Source organism: Gigantopelta aegis, chromosome 14, assembly GCF_016097555.1.
Source record: "Gigantopelta aegis isolate Gae_Host chromosome 14, Gae_host_genome, whole genome shotgun sequence".
Classification (NCBI taxonomy): Eukaryota; Metazoa; Mollusca; class Gastropoda; order Neomphalida; family Peltospiridae; genus Gigantopelta; species Gigantopelta aegis.
The window spans coordinates 20426197-20447427 of NC_054712.1; the positions used below are offsets into that span (position 1 = coordinate 20426197).

General features: G+C 38.0%; 1 protein-coding gene across 1 annotated transcript in view; it reads right to left on the minus strand.

The window, feature by feature from the left end:
* Positions 1 to 20927, minus strand: part of LOC121389552 (carboxypeptidase B-like) — a 53532-nt gene extending 32605 nt beyond the window's left edge. Inside the window, exons 1-2 of the mRNA XM_041521221.1 lie at positions 20776 to 20927; positions 1150 to 1260 (exon numbers count right to left, since the gene is read on the minus strand). Of these exons, the coding sequence (XP_041377155.1) occupies positions 1150 to 1235 (86 nt within the window). The 5' untranslated portion in view covers positions 1236 to 1260; positions 20776 to 20927. The remainder of the gene's footprint in view (positions 1 to 1149; positions 1261 to 20775) is intronic.
* Between the last annotated feature and the right edge of the window lie 304 nt (positions 20928 to 21231).

Genomic DNA, 21231 nt, shown 5'->3' on the forward strand with positions numbered 1-21231 from the left:
GATGGATCGATGGATGGATCGATGGATCGATTAAAATAAATCTCTATGCTACATGTTATTATATAAGTTAGATTTTTCTGGTAATATATTACAGACATGAACAACCGTGTCGTAATCAAGATATGTATATATGTATCGATGTATCGATGGATGGAGGATACATGTTTGTCTGCCACACACACATACACATAGACAATCACATACATTTACACACGCACACACGCACACACACACACACACACACAGGCGTACGGACTCCCATTTTTGTAGCGGGGGCGGAGGGGGGGGGGGGAGCAGGCAGGCTGGTTTTTGCCCGAATTAAACGAAAACGTCCGAATCGGGATAACAACATTTATTCATATTAGCATTACTACCAAACAGCTATATAGGGTTGCAAACGAATCACTACCCATTTTTACATGGATTACAACTCATTTTGAGGGTAGATTGATGGAAATATATGATAAAAAGACCTCAGGGTAGCATATTTTGCCCGATATCTGTATCATTTTTGCCCGAATTTAGCCCCCCCCCCCCCCCCCCAAGTCTCGTACGCTTATGCAAATACAGATGTCCATACCTAACGCCATGCCAAATTGCAAAAGCTTGTCACAAAATGCTTCTTTTTTCAGTTGTGACATATTCCCTATCCGCTATATTTGTTTGTGTGTGTATATGTGCCTGTGTATATGTTTGTTCCTTTCCATATATGTGTGACCGGCCTCGGTGGCGTCGTGGCAGGCCATCGGTCTACAGGGTGATAGGTACTGGGTTCGGATCCCAGTCGAGGCGTGGGATTTTTAATCCAGATACCGACTCCAAACCCTGAGTAAGTGCTCCGCAAGGCTCAATGGGTAGGTGTAAACCACTTGCACCCACCAGTGATCCATAACTGGTTCAACAAAGGCCATGGTTTGTGCTATCCTGCCTGTGGGAAACGCAAATAAAAGATCCCTTGCTGCCAATCGGAAGAGTAGCCCATGTAGTGGCGACAGCGGGTTTCCTCTCAAAATCTGTGTGGTCCTAACCATATGTCTGACGCCATATAACCGTAAATAAAATGTGTTGAGTGCGTCGTTAAATAAAACATTTCTTTCTTTCCTTCCTTATATGTGTATTATGTAACTACAAATGAGTTATTAGACTTACCCATTGTAATATGCGGTATTTTGCTCCGTCCCTGATGCGCACCAACCAACCACGCTGAACACCAACAACCAGAAAACAACCTCCATCTCTGTACGAGTGTCAGCGAAATGCCTGCCATATGAGAATAAAGAAAAGGAAGGTAACGGACTCAAGGTCAAAGTTTAATATGCTAATCAGAGCTTGCAGTTTTTTATGCGCGTGTTGGTATAGGATCAGTCCCCATCTGTGAGGAAACTCGAAAAGCTATCTTTGAACAAAGAAATGTGATGGAATCCTTTTGATCACATCCTGAACTTTTATTCAATCTAATTAAAATTAGCTCCACTATTACATGTGGATCTAACAACAGCCCATTGGAGCTCATGTCCAGTTGACCTTTCATTTGATCAATCAAAACCGTAGTTGCAAAATCATGCCAGTGATTTGAAAAGAATTTGAAAACATTCGGGATTATGCCGAGGGTATACGAAAATGATTCGGGTGAATTACGAAGTATGCCGGAAACTAATTGCATTATAAAATTTTATATAAAATTCGTTTCAAGACGAAACAAAAAACCGGAATGGTATTGCCATAAAATCTGTTTCTACTATCCATAGTTTATTACTCCACTTTTCCCCATGTTTTTTTCAATTTTGAAATAGACCAACAAGTTCGCCTATTGCATAAATAGTCTCGACCGATAGTTTTTAGAATTTGTATGCTCCCGAATAACACTATAACAGGCGAAGTGTAATTGGTCGATATTAAAATTGTTATTTATAGATGAAATGTCACCTGGACATGGGAGTCCACGCAATGCTGTTAGATCTACTGGTAGACCAGTAGAGCTAATTTTAATCAGATTGAAATTTTATTACAATTTCTTCGTGATACTGACATTTTATTAAAAATTTTAATTTCATCTATCTGTGATATTTCTAATTTTTGCACAGTTCTTTACACTAAGTTTTTACTTGACTCTTGAATTTTTATATTGATGTTGGTCGTCACTTAATTTGTTTGCTTTTTTCATAGTTTGACACCCAATAGCCGATGTATTTTTCGTGCTGGGGTGTCGTTAAACATCTATTCTATTCTATATTTCGTTTGTGGGACAATTTGGCTATATCTCGTTTCAACCAGTGCACCACAACTGGTATATTAAAGACCGTGGTATGTGTTGTCATGTTTGTGGGATGGTGCATATAAACGGTCCCTTGCTACTAATGAAAATATGTTTTAGCGGGTTTCCTGTCTAAGACTAAATGTCAAAATTACTAAATATTTGACATCCAATAGCCGATTAGCACTTCATTTCATCTGAACTTATTTTCGTGCTTATATCCAATTAAAGTTCAAGCACGCTAACCCTGGCACACATCTCAGCTATCTGGGTTGTCTGCCCAGGACAGTGGGTCTGTTGTTAGTTGGTTAGTGGTTAGTGAGAGTCTCAGAGAAAAGGGTGTAGTGGTCTTAGTAGCACTGAGTCGTTAAAACTCGCTCTGGGTGAGAAGCCGGTACCGAGCTGCGAACCCCTGTGCCTACCAGCCTTATGTCCGATGGCTTAACCACGACACCACCGAGGGCGGTGATGATTAATAAATCATTGTGCTGAGGTGTGTTGATTCTGTCAGTCGTCACACGTCGGGCGGACGTCACCCCTCCGAGCTGCATCCCGACTCTACGTCTTGTAATGATGATGGCGACGTGTTCTGGAAAATTATCGCGGGAATCGGCACGCGCAATAAAATGGCAGCTCATTATCAAATCCTAGGGGTTTCAGCTAAGAATAACAGTTGTATTTTGAAAATTCCAAATGTCATCTGGTATAAAGAGCTATTCCCAGAGCATACGAGGGCGAGGAGTCTGCGATATATTTGGTTTTTCAATAGATATTTAATAAAATGAAAAAAAAAAATTATATATATATATATATATATATATATATATATATATATATATATATATATACTCACGGCCAAAAGAAACTTTACAGTATTATATTTGAATTTGTGGGGAAACGGTAAATAATAAGTATAACATTATTTGTGATATTATTTAATAGTTAAATACTAAATGTAAATCATCAACAAAAACAACGTGATTGCAGGTAATAATTACGTCATAATGTGAAAGTTACACGTGGGGTCAAAAAACTAATTTACACTGAAATGTCACCTAAAGAAGTCGAGCAAAATGAGGTATTTCAGACTCGATAATGTCTCTAATAACGTGTGTGACCCCCATGAGCTCGGATACATGCATGCACACGTCTTCGCATAGATGTAGTCAGCCTTCTGAGCACGTCATTCGGGATGCGTCGCCATTCCTCAACTAGAGATTGTTGCAGTTGTTGTCTGTTGAGTGGGGGGGGGCCGTTGTCTCTGTCGAATGTGGCGATCAAGGTAGTCCCAAAGATGTTCAATAGGTGACATGTCTGGAGAGCGTGCAGGCCATGACAAGACGTTAACGTTGTTCTGATAGAGGAAGTCCTGAACAATGCGAGCAACGTGAGGTCTCGCATTATCCTGCTGGAACATGATCCCTTGAGGCTGTTGCTGTAGGAATGGCATAACAACTGGTCTTAGCACTTCATCCCTGTAACGTTGAGCGTCCAGATGGCCATCAATGATGACACGTTCAGTGGTCTGATCGCCACAGATGTCTCCCCACACCATCACACTACCACCTCCGAAAGGTTTGACTTCATTAACGCAACAACGGGCTGTACGTTCTCCTATACGCCGATACACTCTTATTCTCCCATCCCCACGGAACAGACAGAACCTACTCTCATCGGAAACGAGAACCCTTCGCTAATCACGAATCAGCCAACGCCTCACATGCCTGGCTCATCGTAGTCTAAGCCGACGGTGTTGGTCTGTCATTGTGGTCCCATGGTAGGGTCTGTAGGCTCTGATACCAGCAGCACGTAATCTTCTTGACACGGTGTATCTATTCACACAGTGGCCGAATGCCGTTGCCGCTGATGACGTCACCGTCAGAAAAAGATTACGTAGGTGTAATGTTTGTAGGTATGGGTCATCCCGTTGAGTTGTGACACGTGATCTGCCTGTTCTTGGCCTGTCCGATGTCCGACCTGTCTGTTGATATCGGGTTATCAGGTTACCAACAGCAACTCTAGAACATCCAAACGTCGTTGCGACATGAGCGTTAGATGCCCCCCATTTGTATCATGCCTATGGCTCGCTCGCGTTGTTCTGCAGTAAGTCATGACATTCTTTTTGGTGGCTTTCTATCAAATGCATACCCTACAAGTATCCTGGCTCATTTTAATACAATTATTGCACGGGTGAATTTCGCAGGTCCTGGAAAACGTGATTTCGATATTTTTTTTGCTTGGCATGAAAAGCATGCAACGTTATTTTTCAAATATACTGTAGAAAGTTGCTTTCGTTTGGGTGATTATTTATGCAATTGGTTACGTTAGGATATATGGATGTTTTCAGAGACTAAATTTTGTTTTCATTTATAAAGTTTCTTTTGGACGTGAGTATATATATATATATATATATATATATATATATATATATATATATATATATATATATATATATACAGTCAAACCTGCCTTCGCGGCCACCTCCATATGGCGGCCACCTGTCCATGGCGGCCACCCTGAGGTCCCCCCAATGAATTTGACTATATATTTGACCTCTATATGGCAACCACCTGCTCATCGCAGCCAGCGGCCACACTTTTGTCATAAAAAAGTGAATATGAACCTGCTATCGCGGCCACAATTGTTTTTTAGTGCAAGTTATAAAGAAATGTTTCTTCCACGGTAAATGTGATATCATAACTTCTGTGATGGAAGTTCAGGAAAGTGTGTCAAACATGTGAGTTAAAAATACGTGCAAACAAAGCAAGATACGTGACTTCTTTAGCAAGTGAACATTAAAGGATAATCGGTGACTTTAATGCGCAGAACAGTGCTCCATTATTCTGTTGTTTGTTAAATATTCTTTTTCACTTAATAAAATTTCATATAGATGATCATTTTTTGTCTTGTTTTTAATTACGTTTTTGCACATGTATATGGCTCCTTAATAGTTCTATTGCAACATACGTGTAATTGTTTTTAAAAATTCTGACTTATATATGACCTGCATACGGCGGCCACCTCTCTATGGCGGCCACTTTTGTCATGTCCCACGAGTGGCCGCCATAGACAGGTTCGACTGTATATATATATATATATATATATATATATATATATATATATATATATATATATATAGACTTGAAGGGGCCATTTCCCGGTATTCAATATCAGACTGTAGTTCTGCATGTTAACAGTGTATTTTATGCGTTATAAAAGTGATATTATATGCGTCGTTGTGTCTTTCTTGAATACGACATCCATAGCTGTTCCAATCAGTGCACCACGACTGGTATATCATACTGTAATGCTAATATGAATTAATGTTGTCATCCAGATTCGGATATGTTCGTTTAGTTCGGGCAAAAACAAGCCTGCCCCTCCCCTTCTCCCCCTCCTCTATAAAAATGGGAGCCCATACGCCAATATACAGTGTACAAGTATACGTTTAAACAAACGTCTGTTGGTGAGATATGTAATAGGTCGTGTTGTCATAAAATGTTTCGTCTCGAAATAATTTCCTGTAATTTGATTTGAAGTAAATTAGTGTCATTGTACCAAGTACTATTGTGCTTGAAACATACGGAGTCCTACTCAAATTGGATAGCAATTTATTTTTCTGAATTGGGATACGAAAAGACGCTTCCTGCTATATCAACTATAAGCTTAACCCCCTGTTTTTTTCTGATTTATTTTATTGGCGATGGGTTTAATATTTATATTTATTTATTTTATGTTGCATATAACAGTTGTAACTACATCTGTTACTGTTGCCGTTGATTTGATTTGGCGGTATACGCCATATAACTGTTATAATTCCGATTTGAAGTTAAAGTTTAAAGGGACAGTCCTGAGTTTACAACCATTGTGAAATGGTTCCGACCAATAGAGCCTTTTTCGATGACGTAACATACAAAGTAAATACATTTTCTTATTTAAAATATCAGTGTCTGTGTTTACACGGTGTTTGTTGTTGTCCTAATGCTTGTAGTAGCCCAAACCGGATTTTACCTCCCAATAATTTCGTACGTACAGAAAATATATATCACGAATTTAGTAAAAACTGAGTGCTACAAACATTAGTATACGACCGCAAACACATTCGATATACACATTGGTATTCTAAACAAGAACATGTATTTAGTATAAAATAGTAGTCGACAACGAGACTGTTATAGGAAACATCTCACAATGGTTGCAAACTCAGGACAGTCCCTTTAAAGTTTGGTTTGGTGTAACGACACCACTAGAGCACATTAATTTATTAATCGTTGCCTTTTAGATGTCAAACATTTAGGTAACTTTGACATATAGTCTTAGAGAGAGCAAATCCGCTACCTTTTTCTTCCATTAGTAAGCAAGGGGTCTTTTATATGCACCATCCCATAGGCAGGACATTACATACCATGTTCTTTGAAATACTGTTCGTGGTGCACTGGCTGGAACGAGAAATACCCCCAAAGGGCCAACTGACGGGTATCGATCCCTAGACCGCTTTATTACTAGGCTAAGTTCCGCCCGTATCTCGATTTCTGCTGGTTTTTTGTTGGTTTTTTGGCGGGTTTTTTTTTTTTCTGTATTCTAATTTCCCGGTATGCGACTACCGTTTAAGTATTGGTAATTTCCACTTTTAAAAAACGTTAAATTTCAGCACCAAAAAAAGTGGGCAATTTTTGTTTTTTGTTTTAAGCATTCAGATTCTCCTTCCATTCTGTAACTGATTCTTAATTAAAACTACCGGGGAAGGGGTGTTGTTAGTGTACAGAATATTATTGAATGATTATGTTACTAATTTTTATGATCACAAATGGATATCTTTTGTAAAATCAATTTTAGATACTGCTGGTTGTACATACATTTGGTGGTCACAATGTGAGCTTATTGATAGTGCTTCGTTGTTGAAAAAAACAATTATTTCAACAAAACTCATAGATAACTTTTTTGTAAACATGGTATAGTTATATTAACAATTCATCGAAAGCATCTCGTTATAAAATATTTAAAAGCAATATAGCATTTGAAAATTACTTAACTTCATTAGAGAAAAAACATTGGTGTCCATTGTTACGTTTTCTAACCACAATCTTCCAATAGAGACAGGTAGATGGATACGTAAACCATTACATGATAGATTGTGTGTTTTATGCAACAATAATGACATTGGAGATGAGTACCATTGTATTATTATACTTTACATGTCCATATTTTAACCAACTCAGACTTCAGTATATACCGAAATATTATCGATCCAACCAAAATACACATAAATTTCACGAATTATTTAATTGTAAAAAAACTGGTGTGCTTCGAAAACTTGCGATATTTTGTAAAAATATGAATATTTTCAAGCCCTCCGGCTCATAGCTTTATTGTATTATTATGTATGCAAACCCAATCCAATTATTTATAATTATATTCCTATGTTTGTTTTACTTATGCACAATTATGTGAATAGTACTCTGTCATCTTGTTAAAATGTAACCTGCCTCGGTGGCGTCGTGGTTAGGCCATCGGTCTACAGGTTGGTAGGTACTGGGTTCGGATCCCAGTCGAGGCATGGGATTTTTAATCCAGATACCGACTCCAAACCCCGAGTGAGTGCTCCGCAAGGCTCAGTGGGTAGGTGTAAACCACTTATACCGACCAATGATCCATAACTGGTTCAACAAAGGCCATGCTTTGTGCTATCCTGCCTGTGGGAAGCGCAAATAAAAGATCCCTTGCTGCAAATCGGAAAGAGTAGCCCATGTAGTGGCGACAGCGGGTTTCCTCTCAAAATCTGTGTGGTCCTTAACTATATGTCTGACGCCATATAACCGTAAATAAAATGTGTTGAGTGCGTCGTTAAATAAAACATTTCTTTCTTTCTTTCTTGTTAAAATGTATGAATTGTTGTAATGTATTGTTCCTCATATGCCGTGGATTACGGCCTGGGAGAAATAAAGGTTCAATTCAGTTATACTTAGATTTATTTCCTTTCTGAATTCCGGTCAGTGGTGCTTCCTTTCCTCTTAAAAGGAGGAAAGTCCTACAAGTATATTATTTTCTACAGCCCTATGATCACTGAATCATGTTAAGTGCACACTCGATTGCAGTTCCGGTCAAATTCCGGTGGTGACAATGAGATAATATAGAGAGATTTCGCAACTACACAGTTACTGTTACGGATAATCATAATTAGTTGAGTTTACAAAACCTGTTTATGTCTGACACGCGTGTAACACTTACAATGTAAATTAGGAAAAAAAACAGGCTTCCTAAATTCGGTGAAATATGATTCGGTAACTACTAATAGCTAATTTTGCATGAAGGCGCCTTCAATGACTTAAAGGCATACTGTCACGGATTTAAGGATCTTATTTCTCTATAAATGGATAACAAATAAAAGTTACATTAATTGTTGGAAACCAAAACTAGCTATCAGAACAGAACAGAACAGAACAGAACAGAACTTTATTACACTCGTGGCCATCGTTCGATGGCATCAGAGGAATACATAAATAACATAGCATAAACAACATCAAGATGACAATATCTGAATAAAAACGAATAAAACATATATACACAATAGAAGTCTTAGGAGGAGCAGAATTGTTTGTTGATAATAACAATAAATTTACACAATTTCTTAAGGGTGCCAATATTTTTACAACTGAACAGCTTTTTAAATTTATATATATTTGGTCTATTTATGTAGTACTTTTTAATATATTTAGCCCTTTCCGCTGTAAATTTTGCACAGATAAATAAATAATGAAACTCATCCCCAACATCGTTTGTAGTACAATATATACATTTTCTATTTTCATATAATATGTTCCTCCACCTTCCTTGTTCAATTGGTAAAAAGTGATTGGCAATACGGAATCTAAGGAAGGTGGTGTACACAGTGTTATCCAGAATGTTAAAATAAGATTCAAACTCAAGTATATCTTTAAATATTCTATAGGTCAAACCCTTAGATGAGTTTGAGATTTCACTTTGCCAGCGTTGTTGAAATTGGTCTGAAAGTCTTTGTTTGACTACCTTTTTTAAACTTAAGACTGATCTAAAGGTCTGTGTATCCCAAATATTATTAAGACCAAGATTATAAAGTATCGCATCACCTTAACTGAACCATAATGGAGTGAAATCCATGTTATCCCTCTCGACAATTTTAGTTTTCATATTATGGACCATTGCCATAATTCAATTAGTTTTAAAATATGTCATTAATACATGGAGTATGGTGGTTATGAAGATGTTTGCATTTAGGGACAAATCAAATTATTTTTGTTCAGGTAATACTTTGTTAGACAATATGCCTTTAAATATGGAAGAATTTTGAGAAGTATTATTTATTTATTATATTTTTTTAAATTCTATATTAACTACGAAATTTATTACGTGTAACAGGCCTTTTAAACATAAACATAAAAAGAAGTTTGTTTTGTTTAACGAAATTTATTACTGTAGCAGGCCTTTTAAACATAAACATAAAAAGAAGCTTGTTTTGTTTAACAACATCACTGGAGCACATTGATTACTTAATCATTGGCTATTGGATGTCAAACATTTGGTAATTATGACTCATCAGAGGAAACCCGCTATATGTTTTTTCTAATACAGCAAGGGATCTTTTATATGTATTTTCCCATACAGAGGAAAGCATATACCACGGCCTTTGACCAGTTGTGGTGCACTGGTTGGAACGAGAAAAAACTCAATCAGTTGAATGTATCCACCGAGGTTGTTCGATCCTGCGACGCAAGCACTTCAAGCGAGCCCTCAACCGACTGAGCTAAAACCCGCCCCATTTAAACATAAAGAGCGCGAAGCAAATTGCTGTGACGTCACCAACTACATTCAAAGTGTTTGTCTCTATCCGTAACTGTAACGGTGTGGACGCGAAACCTTTCTAATATCCACGTATGACAAAGTTGGGTCAAAGTTCACAAGAAGTCTGTGTCGCCGGCTTTCAGATATTTGCTAAGTCAGAAAACATGTTTTAGTTAGCTGGTATATACTGTAGGCCTACTACAAATTTTCTGCTGACGTTTTCGTTATTAATATAATCGTCATCGATCGTTATCATCGCAGGGCCATATTAGCACGCACACACACGCACATACATACACGCACACACAAGCATACACATACAAACATACACACACACACACACACACACACAAACATACATACATACACACATACATACATACACATACACACACACACAAACAAACGCACGCACGCACACACAAACAAATACACAAACATACATCGCACACATACACATACACATACACATACACACAAACACAAATACACATGCACAAACAAAAAAACAAACACAAACAAAGAAACAAAAAACAAACACACACACACACACACACACAGACAAACACACACACACACGCACACACACACGCACACACACAGACACACACACACACAAACACACACACACACACATACCACACCACACCACACACACACACACACACACACACACACACACACACACACATACACCAGGGTACACACGGGACAGGGAAAACAGGGGAAATGGTTTTAAATAATTCTCTGCAGAGACAATTCAAGGAATTTGACATTTTTGTCTGATACGGGGAAAATACTGGGAATTTTATTTGTGTGTAATGGAATCTGGAAAAATATCAGGGAATTGTGTTGAGTCCTATATTGTATATGCATGGATATGTATACAAAATCATGTAAAAATTTAATATACCTAAGATATTTGTGTTTTGGATCCCTTTGTCTTTTTCATTAGAGTATTGAATGATAGCTACTGATGATTTCTAGTCCTTTTTTTTTCACTTTTTTTTAAATCTATCTATTTATTTTTTATTGAGAAACTATCTGGTCACCATATCACCAAGGAAAATGTCCTGTTTATGTGATCTACATATAGCACCCAAAACACACAGACACACACACAGACAGACAAGACAGACAGACAGACAGACAGACAGACACACACACACACACATAGACAGACAGACAGACAGACAGACAGACAGACACACACACACATACACACACACACACAGACACACACACACACACACACACACACACACATTATATGGTGAGATGCTATTTAGTACTCTACTATATAGTCTGTTTGCGTCAAAAGGGAACCAATGTATTGGCACATAACTATATACTAAATAATGCTAAATAATGTTAAGTTTTAAACTCACACCAACTGTCATAACATTTTTTACAAAAACAAAACTGTAAATAAAAATGTTTCGGAACAAATTACCGTCAAATTATATTATATAGATTTAATTTCATTTTAATAGAGGTGTGAACACAAATATTAAGAACAGCCAAGGTATGCAACCTCACTGTGACGGTACATGCTCTTAAATTCTTTTCACCTGTGGCGTTATTAATTGTTTTAGAAGGCCGTGTGCAGTTCTAAATTGCACTTAACCAGGTGGGCAACTTGTTACGTAATACTTCTGCGCGACGGTCCTCGATCGGTACGCCTAATACACACCCAGAGCAGGTGTGGAGGCCATGTGGCCAGTAGTTACGTAATACCTCCGCGCGACCGTGGAATCTCTAGCGAACTGGCGACATTAAGTCTGACGATCTGAGGAAAAAAATACCGCTTGGTCGCGGTGGAAATATCAGATGATAAGATTCGGTGCCGCGATGTACTCCTAGGCGATATTTCGATTTATAATAAATAGCTAGTGTTTTAGAGTTATGGGAGAAGCAAAAAGGACAGAACAAGGAAGGCTTCTCGGGAACGTTGTCCGTTTGGACTTTGGTAAATATTTTATTTCTGCTCTGTTGTATAACCTTGATGTGATTGATGTGACTTTAAATATTTTAATACTGTATTATACCAATATTCTTTAGACAGTGTCTTCGGTCATCTGACGAAGTAAATCGTAGTCTTACTGGTCTATATTCATACGAGTATTTGGTAATATAAAGCTTAGCCAGTCATCCTAGAAGACCTAGGTAAACTGTAGGTTATTGTCTTTATTGTGATAGGTACCAGTATTAATTCTGTGTTACAAGGTTACTGAATGAGTAGTTAAGGGTTAATTAAAAATTAACCAGTTAGGAATAGTGTTGTAATTCCTTTATTAATTAAGTTCTTCTGGCAGCGTTTCTCAATTATCACACGTTACTGAACGAGTAGTAAGGGTTAATTAAAAATTAACCAGTTAGGAATAGAGTGGTAATTCCTTTATTAATTAACTTCTCCTAGACGCGTTTCTCAATTATCACACGTGTGGGTGTTGTGTCACGGTGAAGTGATTCGCATATTGTGTAACCTAGAGATTAACTAATTAAGTGATCAAGTCTGGGTTGTTATTATTGTTGTTATTAATTAACTACTGCGGCTGTACATTTGTCAGCGTAGGTTAATACAGATTCCAAAGTGTATTGTGTTTTGTTGTGTTTTCTAGTGAACTAAACGTGCTATATTACATATACTTTATATAAGATCGTATCTCTGATCATACCTAGAGACGAGCCAACGCGGGTATATACAGCCTGTTACAGAGAGATCTAATAGATATACAGTTAGGAGAGAGATTGGACAATCGTGTTTTATTCAGTTACGGGTATTATAGAATCCCCGTGACACTCACTTGCAATGATACCGAAGTAATCGATAATGCAGTATACAGATATTAAAGGTTACCTTGGCTGTTCCACCAGTTGTTTCATACCTGTAATAAATTGAAGCTTTAACCTATGCAATTTGATAGTAATTTGTAAAGATTTTTTTTAATTTTTATGGGTTTTAAACAATAATATGTTCTTATATTAATTTTACGTTTATTCATTATAAAGTTACATTTCAGTTAATTCGTTTCCCTTGTCACCCAAACGGACTGTACCACCAGTTACAAAATCTTAGTCTTCTAGAAAATAATGCTATATTCAAATCTGTCCAGAACTTCATTATAAATAGCAAACGTTTTGAGATTAATTAACCAGTCACGTTCGTTCTCTCACTTCTGACCTCTTAATTCTAAATAATGTAAACATTAAAGGTAATAACCTGTTCATCCTCTTTATCCTTTCTTTCTTTACGTCTTTTCTTCCTTCTATTTCCTCTCTTTGTTAGTAAATTTGGAACACGTTATAATCATGTTTTATTTTATTGCTTGCAATATATTCATATTGTAAACCGTTGGGAGAGGCCTTATTATAGGCTATCGCCTGTTGGCCAATCCATAAACCGCTACTGTTTTTAAACGGCAATAAATATTGTTTAAACCAAAACGTGATTTACTTCGCTTCCCACCACTCCCCCGTGTATCAGAATTTAGAACAGTCCTTACCGACTTCGCATTTACGTCACAACTAAATCGAAAGCTCATTAAATGAAAGAAATCCAATTAAACTTAACATATGTGAGGTACAGCCGCACGTATCACCATATTAATCAATACGCACATGTAACATATTTTCGTGTTTGTCACAATACGCGCATACAAATGGCATTTAATTATGTCGATTCTTATAATAATAACTAAACAGGAAGTTCAAGTTAAAGCTCGTGCTCGAAAATGTTATGAAGAGATTTTCTTTCTTTTTCTTTTCTTTTCGTTTTTTTGTTTTTAATTTATTTTATTTTATTATTGTTATTTTTTTATTATTATTTTTTATTATTATTATTATTATTGTTATTGTTGTTGTTGTTGTTTTGTTATTGTTGTTATTTTTTTATTTTTTTGTTGTTGTTGTTGTTATGCTGGACAAACATCTCAACCATAACCCGACACTGCTATATGATCTGGGACAATAAATATCTATTAAAAAACCCAAAAAAACCCATCTCAACCATATTGACTATACGAGAGGAGTTGGTGTAATAACTTGGGATGGGTTTTGTAACGTTTCTATCGCGATATATCGCGATATTGGTTCGCTGTTTCACGATACGTATCATAATACTATATTACACTGATCCAATTCGGCTGCGGAGTGGTTATGATATCGACACTGCGACTGGTATGTCCTGCGTTCGTATACCAGTGTGGACTGCAACCCAGAAGTAGTTTCAGCGGTTCAGTGAGGAGCTGTAAAACTCCGAGCTCTTTAATATATTATGTGTCTAGATTTTTTCTTAACTGTGTTGGAAGATGTCAAGACCAAAAAAACAACAAAGGTCTGACATTAAATAAGCATTAGTGTGCTGAAACGATCAATATATTTCACGTTTTAAATAATAAACTTTAAGTTGTATCAGGTATTTTCTAGTTTCTTACAAGCCTTACTTAAAATATGTTGATGCTGGTGTAAATAATATCTCGGGCGTAGGAAGGTGCTAAAAAGCATGTGTGTTGGGGCGCGCGCACGCACACACACACACACACACACACACACACACATAGAGACATATATATATATAATATACATACAGATACAGATACATGTATGAATATATAAAAACCATCGCTGTTCCTAAAACTATAGCTATTTATCGCACGTGGTGTTATGTATCTCACAGAATTGTCAAGATCATCTCATCTCTGTTTTGTTTAACGACACCACTAGAGCACATTCATTTACTAATCATTGGCTATTGGATGTCAAACATTTGGTAATTTTAACAAATAGTCTCAGAGAGGAAACTCGCTACATTTTGTTTTCATTAGTAGCAAGGGATCTTTTATATGCACCATCGCACAGACAGGATAACACATGCCACTGCCTTTGATATGCCAGTCGTGGTGCACTGGCTGGAGAGAGAAATAGCTCAATGGGCCCATCGACGGGGATCGATCCTAGACCGACCGAGCATCAAGCCACTGGGTTACGCCCCGCCCCTTAATTGTTACATGTTAGTAGCAGAGAAGGCGGTATAGTGGCCTTACACCTACCCATTAGGTCGTTAAAACTCGCTCTGGTGCAAACCCTGCAAACCACAGCCTTTGATATACCAGTTATGGTCCACTGGCTGGAACGAGAAATGGCCCAAAGGGCCGCCAACGGGAATCGATCCTAGACCGACCACGCATCAAGCGAGCGTTTTACTAATGGGCTACATCCCACCCACCCCCTCCTGATCTCTGAAAGACAATCACTTGTTGAAGTAATAAATTGGTGGTTAATTTGGCAGACACCAATTAAGGTTCAAGCACGCTGTTCTGGGCACACATCTCAGCTATCTGGGCACTGTCCAGGACAGTGGGTTTGTTGTCAATTGTTAGGAAGGAAGGAAATGTTTTATTTAACGACGCACTCAACACATTTTATTTTCGGTTATATGACGTCGGACATATGGTTAAGGACCACACAGATATTGAGAGTGGAAACTCGCTGTCGCGAATTCGTGGGTTACTCTTTTCGATTAGCAGCAAGAGATCTTTTATATGCATCATCCCACAGACAGAATAACACATACCACTGCCTTTGATATGCCATTCGTGGAGCGAGAAATAGCTCAATGAGCCCATCGACGGGGATCGATCTTAGACCGACCGCACATCAAGCCACTGGGTTACGCCCCGCCCCTTAATTGTTAGATGTTAGTAGCAGAGAAGGCGGTATAGTGGCCTTACACCTACCCATTAGGTCGTTAAAACTCGCTCTGGTGCAAACCCTGTACCTACCAACATATATCCGATGGATTAACCACGACGCAACCTAGGCCGGTGTTAAATATAGTAAATTTTAACCAGCGACCAAAGTGAGGGCACACATTGGGTCATCTAATTGTTTTTGATTATTGACTTCCTCCAAATACCTTTATTTTATTTTCAAGTTTCAATTTTTTATAAAAAAACAACAACAACCCAACAATTTAAGATTACATTTTAAATAGTTCGTTGACGTGCCATTTTCTTTAGTTTCCTTTAGATCTTATTTCCCATCTAGGTCACATTCAAAGGTAGTGCTTGTGACATTGTCACCCTTTGACGGGATGCCACCGTGGAATGCTACAATAGAAGTTTTATGTAAAATATTGCATGCACGTGTAGCAGACTGGGTACCCTTGATCGGCCGTTGGAGAAAGAAAGAAAGAACTATTTTATTAACGACGCATTCAACACATTTTATTTACGGTTATATGGCGTCAGACATATGGTTAAGGACCACACGGATATGAGAAAATCTGCTGTTGCGATATCATGGACTACTCTTTTCGAACAGCAGCAAGGGATATTTTGTACGGACTTTGATATACCAGTCATGCTCTCCTTGTCCCATCCCCTCCCCACTCCTCAACCTTCCTACGTCAGTGACATATCTTTAAAAATCAGGTTTAATATAATTTTTAAACGTCTTTTTCAACTAAAACGTATTAAGGGCATTTGCACGGCAGTTAACTTACGCGATATACAGTAATAAGTTTCAGGTTAACTTACACGTCACGGAACAATCAATTTCGGACTTCCTTATTTTATTGGATGGCTTGGCTGTAGTGACCTGGTCGTCACCGTGGCGCAACCAGCCACAAGTCTCCAACGTTATCTCCAACACATGTTGGAGACGATATTTTTCTACAACGGTTCATCTGTTAAATGAGTATGTACGAAAGTTAAATTAGGCCCAAAACACACCGGGTCTCTAACTGGGTCTGGGTCTGGCGATTGTGGCACAGTCTGGTGTGTTCTGACGTCTGGGTCTGGCGATTGTGGCACAGTCTGGTGTGTTCTGACGTCTGGGTCTGGCGATTGTGGCACAGTCTGGTGTGTTCTGACGTCTGGGTCTGGCGATTGTGGCACAGTCTGGTGTGTTCTGACGTCTGGGTCTGGCGATTGTGGCACAGTCTGGTGTGTTCTGACGTCTGGGTCTGGCGATTGTGGCACAGTCTGGTGTGTTCTGACGTCTGGGTCTGGCGATTGTGGCACAGTCTGGTGTGTTCTGACGTCTGGGTCTGGCGATTGTGGCACAGTCTGGTGTGTTCTGACGTCTGGGTCTGGCGATTGTGGCACAGTCTGGTGTGTTCTGACGTCTGGGTCTGGCGATTGTGGCACAGTCTGGTGTGTTCTGACGTCTGGGTCTGTAACTGGAACGTGTTATCAATCTACCTATTTATTAATGTGTTCATATCTTTAGATAAATTTACTTCTGTAAACATCAACAATAAGTATGAGAAATCCACATTGATTAATATATACCTTTCCTGTTGGTTATTAAGACAAATTAATTAGTAATGTTCGAACATTGTGCAGCTGCCAGTCTGGCAGTGTGAAAATATAGGTCTTGTTCTATGACGTCTGTTGCCAGATCTGTAGTTGACGTCAGCACACACGCGGTGTGTTTTGTTATAGCTAATTCAATGCGTTTCATTTTGGACTGGCGCCATACTCGCCAGACCCAGGCCAAAGATCCAGACCCGGTGTGTTTTGGGCCTAAGTCTGTTAGAGAGTGATTATAAGTTTCCAAATGTCTAGATTTCTAACGGATGTATAATAGTGGTGTTCCAACAGGGCCGTACCCTGACCAAAATCCATGGGGGGGCACTAAATTTTATAAATAATTTTTAACATACTATAAAGATTAAACATTTCTATGCTATTACTGGAGATATATTAAAAAAAAAAAGGACAAGATTCTCAGGGGGGGCAGCTGCCCCCCCTGCCCCCCCCCCCCCCCCGGAGGGTACGGCCCTGTCCAATGATCGATTATAATCGAAAATTGATCGGATTGCCTCTTACGCTGTGATGATCGATTATAAGAATCAATAATCGATTGTGTTGGAAAATGTTAACTGTAACTGATCCTCCAGGTTAGATGGTAAAATTGATGTAAATATACAGTGGTTTGTGTTTGTTTTCATGTGTACATAAAGAAAAATTACACTAAATAGTAAATAAAGGCACAATTTGCCATTGGCAGGGTGCACACGACAATAGGTACATGGCCCTTATAATTGAAAGCCTTCTTATGGTCATGGAATTCTAACCGATTGTGTAATCGAAAGTGGATCGGATGGTGCCAACCGATTATATCCGATGATCGATGATGAAATCCCAACCGATTCCCATCACTTCTGTATAATAAGGGTACTCGCGCCGAAAAGTCGCATTCTATATCCCTTTTTGTTTCAAAACTGAGCGTGTGTAATATATCTTTCTACCCAACAAACACTTGTCTAGTCCCGAGATAAAAATGTCTGCCTTTATTTAAAATCATTATGCTGTTCTTTCGTACAGTGATCATACATATCATCCCATAGGTGTGTTCGTTTTCGTTTTGTTTTTTGTCGGGGTTTGTTTGAATTTTATTTGTTTTTGTTTGTTTTGTTTTTTAATTTTATTTTACCGGGGGAGGGAGGGGGATTCTTATTTGTCTTTTCCTTTTGTCGGGGGTGGGTGGGCGTTGTTTGCTTTTTAATTAAAAAAAAATATATATGTATTGTTTTTGTTTCTTTTCTTTTTCTTTAATTATTGTGTGGGGTTTTTTGTGTGTTTTGTATGTGTTTTTTTGTTGTTATTGTAAATTGAAAATGCATTTACCATATGTTGGATCCACCCACGTTTAAAAAACCTAATTAAAGTTGGTATGATTTTCAAAACAACATTAAACACACAAATAGATAAGTAAAAAAAAAAAACTATTTAAAAACACTTATGCAAATTTCATAAATTAATACTATCTATACCTGGATTCACTTACGTTAAAAAAAAAAATTAAAGTTGGTATGATTTTCAAAACAACATTAAACACACAAATAGATAAGTTAAAAAAAAACTATTTCAAGAAACTTATGCAAATTTCATACATTAAAGGGACATACCCTAGTTTTTAAACACTAAGGCATATTTTGACTATTGTAGCCGTTTTTGATAACTGAAATTAAACTTTATTTAGATTTTATGGTTTAGATTATCAATTTCCGTATCCCCTGCGCGTGCTGTAACCTCACCGTGGTGCAGGGGTGTAACATTCTCTTTGAGAATGGCCAATACAGCACAAAATTGAAATTTTGAGTAAAAGTCAGTATCTATCTGTGATATAGCACCGGCCTCGGTGGAGTCGTGGCAGGCCATCGGTCTACAGGCTGGTAGGTACTGGATTCGGATCCCAGTCGAGGCATGGGATTTTTAATCCAGATACCGACTCCAAACCCTGAGTGAGTGCTCCGCAAGGCTCAATGGGTAGGTGTAAACCACTTGCACCGACCAGTGATCCATAACTGGTTCAACAAAGGCCATGGTTTGTGCTATCCTGGCTGTGGGAAGCGCAAATAAAAGATCCCTTGCTGCCAATCGGAAGAGTAGCCCATGTAGTGGCGACAGCGGGTTTCCTCTCAAAATCTGTGTGGTCCTGAACCATATGTCTGACGCCATATAACCGTAAATAAAATGTGTTGAGTGCGTCGTTAAATAAAACACTTCTTTCTTTCTTTCTATCTGTGATATTTGTATTTTTGCACAGTTCTTTACACTGTGTTTTGGTTTAAATCTTGAATTTTTATATTGATGTTGATCATCACATTGTGTTTACATTTACCATAGTTTGACACCCAATAACCGATGTATTTTTCGTGCTGGGGTGTCGTTAAACATTCATTCATTCATTCATTCAATTTCCGTACATAAGAAGTGTTTTTGGTCATCCTGGTGTTTTAATATCACAAAATCATTTCTCATATTTTTAAAAACGCACATGCGTTTGAGAAGTAACAGTTATGGAGTCGAGTGTTAGTCTATTTTTAGAGGGTATTTCACCATTTTAAAGTCACAGACTCCTGTTTTACTCAGTTGTAACGTTATCCAGATGTGTTACTGGGCTCCGTTCCACGATCCCTAAGATCATCGTAAGTACATAAGACAGCTGTGCACATAAAGGCATACTGTCACAGACCACTGACCTATTTAATGGTCTAACAAATAATTACCTGAACAAAAATAATTTGATCTGTCTCTAAATGTACTTTATTCAACCATCTATGAAGATGGTTGAATAAAGTATACCATACTCTATTTATTAATGACATTTTGTAAAAAAAAAAAATGAATTATGGCAATGGTCCATAATTCAAAAACTAAAATTACTGAGAGGGATGACATGGATTTCACTCCATCATGATTCAGTTAAGGTGATGCGATAGTTAGATTTGGTTTCCAACACTTAATGTAATTTTTATTTATTATCCATTTTTAGAGAAATAAGGTCCTTAAATCCGTGACAGTATGTCTTTAAGGTGATCTTAGGGCTAAAATCACTTCGTGGAAAGGGGCCCATGTTTTTTTGTAGATTAACTAAACTTCTTGTTAATTCCCACGGGTTGAAACTAGGGACTGTCCCATTAATATTATCTGTACATGGATTCACCCACGTTAAAAAAAAAAAAAATTAAAGTTCGTATGATTATCCAACCAACATTAAACACACAAATAGATAAGTACAAAAACCACTATTTCAAGAAACATATGCAAATGTCATATATTAATACTATCTGTACTATCTGTACTGAACATGAATTACTTTCCTACCAAAATGTAAAGAATAAGTTTCTCTAACAACAACAAATTTATCTCTAAAATATACAGACACCGTGATGATAATATGATCCTTACCTTAAATCCCTTCACTGAATTAAAAGGCACCAAGATAAAATGCAATGCAGAAAGTGCGTGCTGTCATAACTTCCTCGTTGTTAATTCTTATTGCCGGCGATCTGGCACGCGCGTCTCTAGCCGTCTGTTCTCGGTATCTGCTAATACAGGTTGTTGTGAAACAGCCTGGACCAGACAGCCTACGTTTAGTGAGTGATTCGATAAGGAGCTCGGCGTCAGGCACGTTTACGTGTACTTTTAAAGATACTATTCCTAATGTTCAACAGTGGCGGATTGGGAAAATCCATTAGGGGAGGGGGGGGGGGGGGCAATGACATGAGGCGGAATGCCAATGAAACTTTGGTGGAGGTTTGGAGGGGATCGTAAAAAAAAAAATTAAAATAATATATAATAAAATTATAACTGTCTCAAAATTTAGGTGGGGGCGGGCCCCTGCCCCCCCCCCCCCCAACACCT